The sequence below is a fragment of the Brienomyrus brachyistius genome, chromosome 2 (assembly GCF_023856365.1).
Source record: "Brienomyrus brachyistius isolate T26 chromosome 2, BBRACH_0.4, whole genome shotgun sequence".
Lineage (NCBI taxonomy): Eukaryota > Metazoa > Chordata > Actinopteri > Osteoglossiformes > Mormyridae > Brienomyrus > Brienomyrus brachyistius.
The window spans coordinates 20,911,765-20,926,180 of NC_064534.1; the positions used below are offsets into that span (position 1 = coordinate 20,911,765).

The window sequence follows — 14,416 nt, forward strand, 5'->3', positions numbered from 1 at the left end:
ACAATTTCGTTTTATGAAATCCCGCCGAAATTCAATAAGTTTTAATGCTATTCCTAATCTTTATAGTTGTATTGGAATACAACAAACAATACCAATTTAGTTTTCCTGTGAAATAAAATGGTTTCAGATGTTGTTCTTCATACTCACTCAGTGCAGAATTCACAAGACCTGAAGCTCATTTTGTTTTTGCATGTCATCAGCATTTTTGGCTTGAGGATCATGGCTGGTCGTTTTCCCAAAGATACGATCATCTACCACTCTGTTCTCAACACTGACAATGAAATGATAGTAATACTGATTGTCCATGCAGTATTTTACTGTATGAGTAAAGATACATAAAACAATTCTTTGGTTTTCACGTATTCATTCTTGGTCTCCTATGAGACACAAACACGATAGTAATAATAGTGATCCCTGTGAGGAGACCGGGTACTTTCTACAAATTCCATCTTCATGGGGCACACAGACAAATACACAGGTGAGAGCCGGTTTTAGAGGGTCAGCTGTTAGAACAAGGTCAGCCAGCATCCAGTGGCCCTGGGGCAATTGGGGTCAAGAGCTTTGCTCAAGGCCCGATGGTAGCCAAGGGCGATCTTCCAGTTACAGGCACAAAGTCCTAACGCACAGAGCCACACACTGGCCCCAAATATATAATACACAGGTGACAGCAAGGCTTGGGGTCACAGCACAGGCTCAGCCATTTACCCGGCTAAGAGACTCGCTCAACAATTCTGCGGCTACTCTGCAACCACAGAATTCAAACCATTAACCTGCTAGTCTTAGTAAGTTTTAACCTAGAGGAGCAAACGCCACCCAGGGAAGCAGCCCAGAAGGCACTCAGGTGCCCATCTCCTTCACTGTAAACACCTCGATGTCAGAATGTTGCCAAATAGTCAAATATATCAATTGTCATTTGTCATTAATCATCATCACTCCGGGGCTCATGCTAGAGTTACGAAAAAATGGTCAAAAATACCATTAATTCCCAATTATAAGTGCATAATTCTGACAAAATGGAACACAAATTTAATAACGTGAAGAAATTTGTTGGAAAACAAAGAGCTTATTCTCCCTTTAATGTACATAAATACATAAACTGTACTGGTATATTGAGGCATAACATCCTATGATAATGAAAATTAATTTGTAACTCTTGAGATTAATTCTGAGGCATACAGATGATCCTTAGAATAGAACAGTAAGGTGTAAGCATCTCCCCACATCTGTTCTTCGGTGTGTTAAGAATAAACAGGCAGTGTGCGTGTGTCTCCAGGAGAGTGTCTGCTTCTCGGTGTGTTGTAAATATGCGTGGGGATTGCACAGTGAACAATGACCTAACCTGCATAAACCTACTCAACAAACATAACACTGCAATATTTAACATCGAAATCGGCTGCATATCCCCATTGCCCCCCCCCCCCCATCCCTGTGTTAGTCACAGGGGCAACAGCAGAGGTGTTCTTAATGAAATAAATATAAAATGTGTTCTTAATATTTAAAATAATAATAAGTCATAAATATACACTATGTACAAAATGTACAAAAATAACCCCCATAGTAAATATTATGGTTGGTTGATTATGGCAAAACTAATAATCGTGATTATTTTGGTCAATATTGAGATCGCGATTATGTAACACAATTACTCATTGACTTTGGAAATGTCAAGCATTTGTTGAAAAGTTTTTTTAATTTTTACCAGTGGATTTCCTTGAACTCTAAATATAATACAACATAGAAACAAATTAAGAAAGGGACTGAAAAGGGGTGCACTGGATTTATAAGGAGCATCATTGCTACACAAAATGTGGAACAATGATTGTTTTGTCTCGGTTAGTTTGTTTTGATGATTGTTAGGAGCCAAAATCATAACTGAAATTAAAATTTGATTAATTGCCCAGCCCTAGCAAATATACAGCTACCAGCTATAACATTAAAAACAGGTGAAGTGATTAACATTGATTATCTCATTTCAATGGCATCTGTCATGGGTGCCATTACATATTTGGCAAGTGAACAGTCAGTTCTTGAAGTTGATGTGATGGAAGTAGGAAATATGGGCACACTTAAGCATCTGGGTGACTTTGGCGAGGGCCAAATTGTGATGCCTAGACGACTGGGTCAGAGCATCTTCAAAAAGGAGGTTCTTGTGGGGTGTTCCTGGTAGTCAATGGCCAGTGCCTACCAAATTGGTCCAAGAAAGGCCAATCAGTGAACCGGCAACGAGCTCATGGGTGACCAAAGCTCTGGTTCGATCCTACGGGACAGCTACTGTAGCACAAATTGCTGAAAATGTTTATGGTGGCTGTGATAGAAAGGCATCAGAACATACTGTGCATCCGAGGTTGTATAGGGCTGAGTAGCTGCAGACCATTCAGAGTGTCCATGCTGACCCCTGTCCACCACCAAAAGTGTCTACAATGACCTCAAAAGCATCAGAACTGGACCATGGAGCAATGAAACATACCAAGTACTGAAACATTGTTGTATGCCAAGTACACCCCTTCAGGGCAACAGTATTCCCTGATGCCAACAGCCTCTACCAGCAGGATAATGCGCACTATCACACTGCAAAAATTGTTCAGAAATCGTTTGAGGACCATGTAAAATCAAAGTATTGACTTGGCCTCTGAATTCCCCAGATCTCAATCCAACTGAGCATCTGTGGCATGTGCTGGACAAACAAGTCCGATCCATGGAGGTCCCACCTCGCAACTTACAGGACTTAAAGGATCTGCTGCTAATGTCTTATTGCCAGATACCACAGAACACCTTCAAGGGGCTTGTGGACTCCATGTCTTGATGGCTCAGAGCTGTTTTTGTGCCACTAGGGGGACCTACACAATATTGGACTGGTGGTTTTAATGTTATGGCTGATTGTGTATGTGATATGTTTATTCTTAATTCTATTATGTTCTGTAATGGCGTTGTTAGGGCTGTTTTAGGAGAAGTTTAGTTTAAACAGTGTGTTTGTGTTCCTTTTCATTAAAATCAGACCTTCCCTAGTAAAGACTTAGTTCCCCATTTTTAATGCCGCTTTTCCACTGGCATATGGAAAGCCAGCCATACCCAACCTGCACCGTGAAGAGAGACTAGCTACGGCACGGTTACAGCTAGATTTGGTTTTCCACTGTCAGGTTCCGACACACTCATTTACTGTTCACATGGTGTACATCATAATTTACTACGTGCTAATATACTGAATTTTCCAGCACTTCTGTGAGAATCGCCATGTTATGCAAGCAAAAAACGCTTGGTAGTCTCTCAGCGGAAGCAAAGGTTAACGCTTCAGTCTCAGCCTCGCATTCGCTGCGATAGCGTCGTTTGTTGGTGATTGTGCTTTTTTATTGAAAATATCAGGTAATACAATGAAACATATCATTTTGGTAGCCATTGCTCACCAAAAAGTTATGCAATAGTTGTACAAATGTTACAACCTAAAACTCTGCGATTTAAGAACAAATTAACGAATGCAGAGTAATAATAAAAATAAACAATGGACTGCATGGCATAGTCTAGTGTTGGGGCAGTGTTGGGGCATGGCTTGGGGTTGTCACGATCTGCCGAGCCGGGACCGGGGAAGCAGGGACAGGACTCAAGCGATCGGGAAACACGGGGTTTAATTACGAACAGGCAGAACAACACAATGACGTTACAATGACCGGACTGGGGAAACAAACTGAAACGCGGACTAAATACAGAGGACTAATAACAACAATCAGAAACAGCTGATCACACGGGGATTCCACACGAGGTTAACGAGGGGGCGTGGCACATGGAAGAAGCGGACGATCGGGGCAGGACAGGGGTAGTGCTGGGGTACATTCTATATAGTTTTGGAAGCCAATAAGAAAAAAAATGCTCTTCTTGTTTTATCCTGTTCATTTGGTGTTTAAATGCTAAAAAAACATATTTAGGTGTAATTTTTTGGGGCCGGGAACCAATTACTTGGTTTTCCATTATTTCTTATGGGGAAAATTCAATCAGAACCCAAACTTTTTAGGATTCAAACCCGAGTTCTGAACGGACTAAGTTCGAGTTCTGGCTGCCACTCTATACCCTTTCTCGTTCAGATAATCCATGCAGGGAACCCTGGCATCTCTGTTCATTTTGACCAATCAGATGGTCGTGACACAACCAGCTCAGTTTGGTCACACTATCAGCCCTGCTAGTAATCAGAACCATGTCAGCGCTGTTACCGCTCAGGTACTATTTGCATAATTTACAATGGAAAACCACCAGTTCGCAGAAGGCTTGGTTCTTGATGGCAGTGGAAAAGCATCATAGATCTCAACTGATGCTCCTGCTCTGTAATATGTTATACTTGCTCACAAAAATTTACTGGTTGAACCACAAGCAGAGGAAAACTGAGGGGATGCTGGTTTTGCCAAGTCAATGGGAGTCCGGAAAATCACAGGGCCATTGCTCTGAATATGCAGCATAGCGTGTTAACATTCAAATAAAAGAAGAATTTCACATGTTTATGGAAACGACTGCTGTAATAACTGTGTTTCATAGCATGGCTAGGAACAGCTTACTTGTTGATTTTAACAGATGGGTTCAGCTAGAACTCACTAGAGCATAATGTGGAAATGTTGAGGAAAAAAAGCACAATTTAACATTGAAAGTCACTACGGTGCTTCATCTGACTTAATGAAAAAACTATGGTACTGTCTAGGTGGCCATCACTCAGATACTTCTGAGCTGATACTGCATCTAACTGCCCCCTTTATGTCTGTTTCCTCTGCATTAAAAGTTCCACTGCCAATGCATCTCAGCCCTAATTACCCCCTGCATGTCTCTGTCCATTGCTTTAAGGGCTGCACTTTTACTGCACTGCCACTGCATCTCAGCTCTGTCGGCACAGTCGTCCAGCAAAGGGATAACAAATTTATGTGAGCCCTGACATAAATTTCATCGTAACACATGTAACACAGGCGATTTACCCAAGTGATTTATTAAAAGTCATAAAGCAAGTGACACGAGAGGCAAGTAGAAGAGTTAACTAAGAACGCGCTTTAGCTGCGTGCTAGCCGCTCGCTGGCTGTGCGCACAAGCAGGCTATTACCGCTGCGGTAGCCTCCGCTTCATCCGCAGCCGCTTCGTGATTACCGATAAAAAGCGTGGTTATGAAGCATGAGATCATGCATTGGCTAAAACCATGATTCAGACCAGATTCAGACAGGGTGCAGCTGGCATGGATGCGCCTTGCGTTTCGCCTCGTCGCAAATCCCAGCGCCGGTCACAGTTTACCGTCAGATCCGGCGTTCACCCGACGCCTCTTTTCCGTCTTCGCAATAATTTGGCTTTACTATTTTTTTTGCGTGCTAAAGATTATTATTAGGAAATGTACCTAGCGGAAACACGGTGTTTAAACATATAATAATTATTTCCTGTTATTTGGCGATGTTAAGTTTTACGATAAGATAAAAAACACGGATATTTTGGCATTTCATCAAGGGGTGCTGATTTTGAAAAATTGCTTCCTCTTCTAATCAAACACTAATGGTGAAATAATATTTTTCATTTCGTACAAAGCCTATGTTTAAGAATTTTACAATATCGGTGAATTCTTTTTTACTCACAAACATAATACTTTATTTGTCCTATATATTTATATTAGAATAATATAAAAGTATTCATTCTTTAACATAAAATCATGCAGTCATGAGTCATTCACACGTCGGGGGAAAATGCTGTTTAAATACTGAATCCTTCCTACATTAAGCATTATTAACGCATCTTTAGTGGATCAGCACCTAGTCTTGGGTACTGTTTAAATAGCCCTTGTATGTCCTTTCCCCGCTATTCCAATTCTGTTCGATTAACCCTCTGTGCCAAGTCCATCACTTATGCATGCTCTCCTCCTTTTGCAGCTTCTCCTTAAACTGCCTTGGTTTGCCTTTTCTTACGCAAAAAAACAAAACAAAACAAAATATGCGGTGCAGTCGCTCAGTGGGGATCAATCAAATACGCTGGCTTTACCGGGTCCTGCTCCACACTATCACAGGGTTTTGGCTTCAGCAGTTGCCTTTAGTGTGTATATCCGGGTCTTTTACAATGATGTAAACCTGGCCTGGGTTCTTCATAAGGAAGCTCTCCCGGTCTTTGGAGAAAACCGCAAAACCTCAATCACCCAAAATCCTGATCAAATCATTATAAGTAAGCCAATTAAGGATCCCTTATCCCCATTAAATTTGCTATATTTTATTATATTTTAAGACGTTTTATATTTACTGTGTGTTCTTGCTGTGGTTGTTTGAGTTTGCACCAAGCAGGGGTAGCACTTTTTAAATGTCATTATATGTGTACAATGACAATAAAGGCTATTCTATTCTATTATATTCTATTCTATTCCAATCTTCACTGAGCCACGGGTTGCACTGTACTGTCTGGGTGATGAGCGCTGGTAGGACAGGGCTGATACTGCTTATTCCACAGCCCCTACTTTCTGTCCCATGCTGCCTGGGACTGCCTACCCCCCCCCCACCCCCACAAGCAACCCTGTACTGAATAAGCGTCTGGAAGATGGATGGATGGATTAATTACATTTCCCATAACCCCGTTAAGCCAAGTGTGCCTGTAATTTAACAACAGCATTGTGAAACACTTCAGAAACATGCTGAGATTGGAAAATGCCAGAACGGACTATGTAGATGATATACTGTAACTGCCAGAACCTGCTTCATAGGAAAGAGCTCCTTTTATATTTAATTGATGAGGCACAATCAAATGCCTCTTAGCAGCAATAAATTACTTTCAGGCTAAAAATGACTTACATATGCTTCCGTGTTACAGAAGAGTAGCTTTCCTCGGCTCTTCTCTAAAGATTATATATATAGGAAACAGTCTGTGGCTAAACAGACGTCAGATATACTTAAACTCTGAGATGGCCACCTCATGTGTGAGCATGTACGTGATTTTTCTGGAACCCTGGGCATTCTGGTGTATCACCCACGTCACAGAAGATACACTTTCAGGAAATGCGATGGCACTTGTGCAGGGTTACAGGACAGGCCGGGGACTTTTGTTGTTGACCTTGAGAGTGACATATTGATCACCCATTGCTCCTTCATACGGAATGAAGCTGAAACCAGCCCTACTGAATCATTCATAGCCATGCAGTTTCTGTCTCACTTCCACACACACACATTCTCACACAAGTGAAATGTAAGAACAAGCAGGTACATATAAGAATGCAGACACACACACACACACACAGACCTGTAATCATATCTTTGCGGGGACCACGCTTTCATTTCTATGGGAAAAATGCTAATGCTAACTATGACAACCTTAACCCCTACCCAGCCCTAACCATAAGAAACTGAACAAAATACAAGAGTTTTTGCATGTTTAGCTTTTTGATTGCAATCATGGATTTTTAGAAAGTGATCCATCACGTTCTGGGGACATTTTGTCCCTACAAGGTAAGGTATCCCCACAAGGTAAGGTACATCTGGACCACACACACACACACACACACACACACACACACACACACAAAATACACCAACGTATCCTATTCGCCAGAAAACCCGACAAACAAATTTGCACAAAAAAACAACCGGCCAAATCTCATATATAAAGACCAGCCCTTCTCTTTAACCAGGGTGTGACACCTCATCCGTCTCCATCTCCGCCTCAGCGAGTTTCATTTACCGTTCAAAGCCCCTCGGTAGCCCTCGGCCGTCATGCCTTATTTATACCGCCAGCCAGCGCGATGCCGTCCGGCCTGTATGAATAATGCAGCCCGGGACGGCGTTTACTGGAAGGCGGTGGCATGTATGCCTTCTCGGGTCTCGCCTCGCCAGCTTGCCGTAACTCCATCAGCCCACGTGTGTGTCTCGTGCTGGATGATCTAAGCTAATCGTGGGTGTGAGGGTGGGCGACAAGGCCCCCCTTTTGCGAGAGACACTGCTTATTGAAATCGGCGGCTTTGGCGCTGGCCTTCCGGAATTCGGGAGTCCTACAGTGAAGACGACCGGGTGAGGACAGCGTGCTCGGATAGGCCGGAGGCGTCGTGCTTCCTTGGGCTAACGGAAGGGAGGGAGCGGAATAAACGCCACGGCTCAAGGTGAAAATTCCCGGGCAGCGCTGAAATCCTACCCAGATGGTTCCTCCCAGCCGCAACAGCGGGACTCCGTGGCCCTAACTGCATTGTGGAGAGCGGCTGATAGAGCCGATAAGTGCTCTGTGAAGAGCCAGGCGCCTCTGTGGAATCTCATCCCCTGCTTCCTCTTTTCACACCAGCCTGTCCAGGGAGCATCAATCAATCAGCCCAAAATTAGAGGCTGCACTCTCCGAGATCTTCCCTCCTCACTGCAAGCAAGAGCAACCCTAACGGCATGTCATTTGCCTTTGCCTTTGCCAAATACTATTAACTTTATAAATTTAAAATGACTGCTCTCAAAGATACTATATACATATGCATATATATTTTTTTTATTTATAAACTTTTGGAAACATATTCTTCCTTTACATCATAGGTAGGTCTACTGATAGCTCCTAGAATTTAGCGACCACATGGAGACAAGTTTCAACTGCAGATATTTGACACTTAGACCAGATATTATTATGAGCAAAAATAATTGTAACCTCACCGTGCTGACTGGTATGATTCAATCTATCCTTACTGTGAAGCACAATCAATAAAATTAAAAGCAGAAACTTGGTTTTCTATTAAGAATGTACTGACACACATTTGCAAATATATGAGATTTAAAATGGCTAAATATGACTTGCAGAAATGCCTGAATATGGTACACTTAAATGATATAATCTGAAACTGAGGGCACTTTGACAGCATTATTTGCACATAAAATGATCGGCAGTTTCAGCCCCATAGATCAGAATGAAAGCAAAATGTATTTTATCTAAAATGAAAACGCCAAGTACTAAAACCCATAGAGTCTATGTTGTTAGATGCAGAGGTAGAAGCACTGCGGCAAAGTAAACAATCACTTCAGCCTTTACTAAAACGAAAGGAAATTAAAAAAAAAAAACTTCGGCTGAGCTGTTTACAAAATAACATATGACTTCCCCACTTTGACCCTCTCAGTATGTGTCCTTCAGGGGTCAGTCCTAGGTCCTCTCATTTTCTCATTATCTACTCTCACACTAGCATCATTCATCACCCCCTACGGCTTTTGCTGCTACCTCTGTGTCAGCCGTATTCAAAATTTACTTCACGTTACACCCTGAAGCTGCGTCTTTATAAATGGGATGTCCAGCACTTCCCTAAGTTCCACCCCTTCTCTACAACTGCTGACGGTGGAAGCATCTCCCTTTCAGAATCCCTGGTGTCGCTTTTAATTAAAGCCTGTGCTTGTCCGGCTTCCGAATCCACCCTCATCCCAGCAGCAGAGTCAGACCTGTCCTCCATACCCGCCTCTAGTGCAGCCCAGGTCTCCGTTTCCGCCTGGCCCCTGAATCTGGCTACTTGCCCTGTGCTTTCCGCCCCCCCTTTCACACAGACACCATGCTGCACTCGCCTCACATCACCACCTGAATCCAGTTAAATCCCTTGAATTTCGCAGTATGCTCCCCACAACTGTGTCCCCACCCTCTCATGGCTGTTTGGTCTCCTGATACGGCTCCCCACCTGACCCCCCCACCACATCCTGCATCTTTTGTTGCTCCTGGGATGTTTGCTCTCCTGTGTGGCTCCCCTCTCTGCACACCATCTGCTTGCCTGCACCCTTCATCACCCCTAATCGTGGAACCTTTCCCATCCCCACCTCACTGCCAGAGTCAGAACGGCGTCATCAATCACCATCGGCCATGTGAAACGTATCATTCGACTAATCACCGTGTGCCCGTAAACCACAAGTCTCCAATCTCTGACCACTGCATTCGTTGTTTGGTTGCATGTAATTAACTTTAGTTCAGCCATAGTGGATTAAATTAAAGGAGAAATGTTAACAGACATATGCACCTGTAATTACATTCCATTTCATTTGCCTGCAGTAGACGCATAAATGTATCAAAATATCGACACATACGACAACCACAGACTGCATCTAGTGGACCAACATGTACCAACCAACCGAGCAATGCACACATTCACTGAGCTTTTCCAACAATGCAAAGCCTGTACTTCCTTTCTGCAAAAACATAAAATGAAAAGTGCAGTTAAAGGTTCCGGACATTATTTATGTTGTTAGGGTACTATTTATATTATTATGTTTTGTTCCTGTTACAAAAAAAGCCTTAGTGTTCAATAAATCTGGCCCTCCAGAGTAACAAAAGGCCTTTGTGCCGTCCTCAATCACTCATCCACACACTTCCTACCAAATTACAGTATATGGAACTGCACCGTATTATAACCTATGCCATGGTCTATTTTCTTTTAGGGCACATCCTGTCTGACATTCCTATCTTATGACAAGTGCTTAATTATCACATGCCAGTTTATGGACTTTCGCTTCAATTTCTACCTAATTTTTCTCCTAATTTGCTCACTGTGCAAAAATGCTTTGATGTCACACATGAGCTCCGGAGCTCACCATTTGTAATTTAAAAATGCTGTACAGTACCAAGTACTGGTCATGTTCCCCGTTACACCCTGTTAAACACTAAAGGAGCCTGACAAACTCCACAACCCACACCATTCTGCACCCCGCACAGCCTCAAACGGGGCATCTTCAACACAGCAAAGGTGAAGTATTTATGTGCACTTGTGGGAATTTGAGATTCCAACCCCAAAAATGCATTAATAATCTGTTAGTCCACATTGTGTTAAAGACAAACAGACAAAAAGCAGAAATTCTGAATGACACACACTTAATCCGAGAAGATGAGGGTAGAAGCAACATATGTTAGGCCTCCATCGATCTACGTATCTTCCAACCACAGAGATGTGTTAAGGGTGCATAGGATTAGCCTACATCCCATTATAGATAGCAAGTCTCAGAGCCCTAAAGCACATTCATATGTAACAAGCACAGTAATTTCTCTTATATTTGTAAATTCAAATAAGATTCATCAGATGTTCAACGAAGGAATCGGTCAAATTATTTCTTTTCAGCATTTCCCCAAACAGCTTATACGTTAATAAGTGTAATTGTTTCTGTATTTTATTCTCTATTACTGTCCCCAGTGGCTGCAGCACAGCTAATAAATGCAGTCTTTGTGTAACATCACAACAAGAAGCACATTATAATCAAACTGACCAGCATTCTGAATGGATAGAGCAGCAGAATCTTACCTTTAATTCCAAACTTTGAGTTTCTCCCAAACTTGAGAAGAACCAGCATGAGGATAAATCCAGTGAAAGCCACAGCAGCGATTCCAACCACCACATACACCTGGTGTGTGGAGAGAGACCTTTAGGCTACTGTTACGAACCTTCATCTCATAGTCATGTTTACACCGAGACTCACAGGCAAATATATAAACAAGTTTCAACAATGGTCCTTGAATAAGATTTACATAACCAGCATATCAGCGCAGTCCAGTACGGCCTCCAAAGATGTATTCATAGCCAACATATTTAAATCCAAAAGGAGAAACTGTGCATAACAAACACATTCTTCTTTTAAATATATACAATTCACATAATACAACTGATTCATTATGTAACAAGAACAAAAAAACATTACTTAACTCTAAGTAGCGGTTTTTATATTCATTATTTAGGTAAAACAATCACCATCAAGCACCTTAGCCACACAAAATGTGACTAATGACTACAATAATCAGCATAGAAATTTAGAGTCCAAAAAGCGAGGACAGCCCACTTAGGCAACGCTCACACCGACATCTTCATTTTATCCGATTTCCATCTCATGACGCCGAAGTGTATTCATTACACTTATTATTATAAATTCAATATCCACCTATTTGGACCAGTGCATTGTGGGAAACCACGGAACCAGCTCCTTCCTCCCCCCACAGCCTGCAGAGAACCCCAGCGTAAGGTCAGGGTTTCAGGGTGACCTGCCCGGATCACATTGCTTCCATAAAGGATAAAATGTAATATTAAAAAAACACTGAAAGCATTACTTACAGCAACACTGTCTTTGCTTTCTGGTTGTAATACAGGATCTTCTATTGCCAGGAAGGAAAAACGAGAAGGAAGGCAGATGCACAAGCGTGAGTGACATTCGCAGTTTTGGTAATTTCATTTAAACTGACCCCTCTGAAGCAGATCACTCCAAATATATTTTAAAAAACATCATATTGTATGAATGGACAATGTGACTTTCATATACAGTGTATAAGATTTGTCTTGCTCCTCTTTAAATGAGTTATTGTTCATAGTTCTGTAAAGTACGGTAAAGGCACTGTACGGTGTCCATGCAAAACAAAGCACTTTGAATTGCCTGCAGTGATAGTTCTTTCCTTAGTGATATGTTACTGTTGTGTTTGGATGCTTAGCTGACAAGTAACTGGCAATGTGCACATCATTTATGTGATGAATGTGTTACGGAGGAAATTCACGCAGAGTAACAGCCCTAAGGGCTCTCCTGAAGTTCATTGGACGTGAACCTGCGACATTCGCGACAATGGACCCATTCATCTCATCCACGCCCCTTTCTTTCCTCAGCTATCATTTACTGATCGTCGTCATTCACTCCACATGTAGGATCACCGTCGATGTCATATTCATGACCAGGCACTGAATTGTGGTTAAACGCAGAATGGGGAGGAGGCACAAAGGACACAAACACCTACCTGTGGTCGAGTCTGTGAAATATTCCACAGCAGCAGGCGGGAGCAAAGACAAAAATACAAAACAGAAAAGTCAATTAGCATCAGATGGCGGAGCTGTGGAGCTGCTTATCTGTGGGAGCCTTCAATGTAAGTCCTGTTTGCACACTGCTCAGCAGCAATAGTAATATTTTGATGTGGGGGCCCTCCCAACGCTCTCCTTTCTTCAAACAATTAACTCCCTTTAAATCAATATCAATCACCAGGCCGCAAAGCCGGCCGAGGCTGTCCCTGGCAAACTGACGTCTGAACATCGGCCCACGGAGCTGAGCATCCACTGCAAAAATGCAGGTGAGAAGAATATATGGTGCTTAATGCATTATTTATTATATGACGGACGACTGTCAGAGCAGGACCATCAATGACCCCCATCCCTGCAGGTAATCAGAACATACTACGGTCCTAAGAAAACGCAAAATGAAAAAAGAAAAACTCTGACTGTTTTTAACTTGATGGACAGCATGCAAACCACTAACAGTTTATACATATTTTTCTTTCGTGGGTTTATACCCCAAAATTAAATATAGTGATGGAGTTATACTCACCATAGTACTCAGGTTCAGTGATGACTCCTAAATATTAAAAGAGCTTATTTAATAAATAATGTTCTTTCTGAATACGGATTAAAACTGAAATGCTACAGCACATCAGGCAGCGTGAAGGCCGATCTCCGGCCCCCCCGCTCACAGGCACACTCACCTGCCCAAGGTTTGTGCATGAAGTGGGCATCAATAGACTTCTGGTCTCTGCCAAACTTGTTCACGGCCACCAGCGTGTACTGGCCGTTGTTGAGATGCGTGGGGTTGTCCAGCTGGAGGCAGCCGTGGTACTCGCTCTCAGAGAAGTCGTAGATCATGGTCTGGATGTAGTTGTCCTCGGCAAGCGTTCCACCATTGAACAGCCACTGCAGTGTTGGTGTGGGGTTCCCAGCCACGCTGAACGGGATGCACCAGTGGTGGTCCGACACTGCATCCAGGAGTTTGGTGATCTCCGGAGCAACTGAGGCAGAGAATGTCCGCCAAGAGGTCAGGGTGGTGGTCGTGGTGGGGGGGTGGAGTGTGAGGGGACCCAAAAATTGCTACATGTTCTATCTTCACTAAAAATTCACTGTATAATCTGCTTAATAAGTATGAAAACTCTACGGCCCATTTCACACACTTAAAAAGGACCCTACCACTTAAAAAAACATGAATTGATAATTAATCTTTCATGGTCAAATACAAAACATATAATATAAATGGACCATGTCCATCGGCTAATTTGGCTGTGATGTTCATAAATTTTCAAATTGATTTATACATTTTTAACCGTAACCCATAACCATAAACATCAGCTACAGCATAGTAACAAAATAATTATCTATATAACTAAAATTAATTAGAATACTCATCTAAGCCTGGTTACTTATGTATTTTTGTAATTAACTATGCAGTTGTTTTGACAATAAAGTAACAGTACCCTACTGGTTAGCAAAACATGCTAGCTAGTTAGGTGGTGCATCATGAACAATGACAGCATTTTCTCTGTTTGTACATTCAGAAATGATTTCAAAAGACCGCACCTTAAATTTAAATTTAGCTGAATTTGTATAAGCTGGTGAAAATACCAGTCAGTGATTAGTCTGTCGTGTAAACGTTTTAACATTTTTTTAAATGATTTAGACTAGCATAAAAACGAATGAAACGAGGTTGGTAGGTCAACT

The 14,416-nt window shown here is 42.2% G+C and overlaps 1 protein-coding gene across 2 annotated transcripts in view; it reads right to left on the reverse strand.

Annotated features, from left to right (window-relative positions):
- The window catches only part of ntrk2a (neurotrophic tyrosine kinase, receptor, type 2a), a 55,201-nt gene that overhangs the window by 33,665 nt on the left and 7,120 nt on the right, over positions 1 to 14,416 (reverse strand). For both annotated transcript variants that reach the window (XM_048989931.1, XM_048989922.1), the window contains exons 8-12: positions 13,414 to 13,713; positions 13,260 to 13,286; positions 12,679 to 12,690; positions 12,011 to 12,051; positions 11,210 to 11,309 (exon numbers count right to left, since the gene is read on the reverse strand). In XM_048989931.1, the coding sequence (XP_048845888.1) occupies positions 11,210 to 11,309; positions 12,011 to 12,051; positions 12,679 to 12,690; positions 13,260 to 13,286; positions 13,414 to 13,713 (480 nt within the window). The remainder of the gene's footprint in view (positions 1 to 11,209; positions 11,310 to 12,010; positions 12,052 to 12,678; positions 12,691 to 13,259; positions 13,287 to 13,413; positions 13,714 to 14,416) is intronic.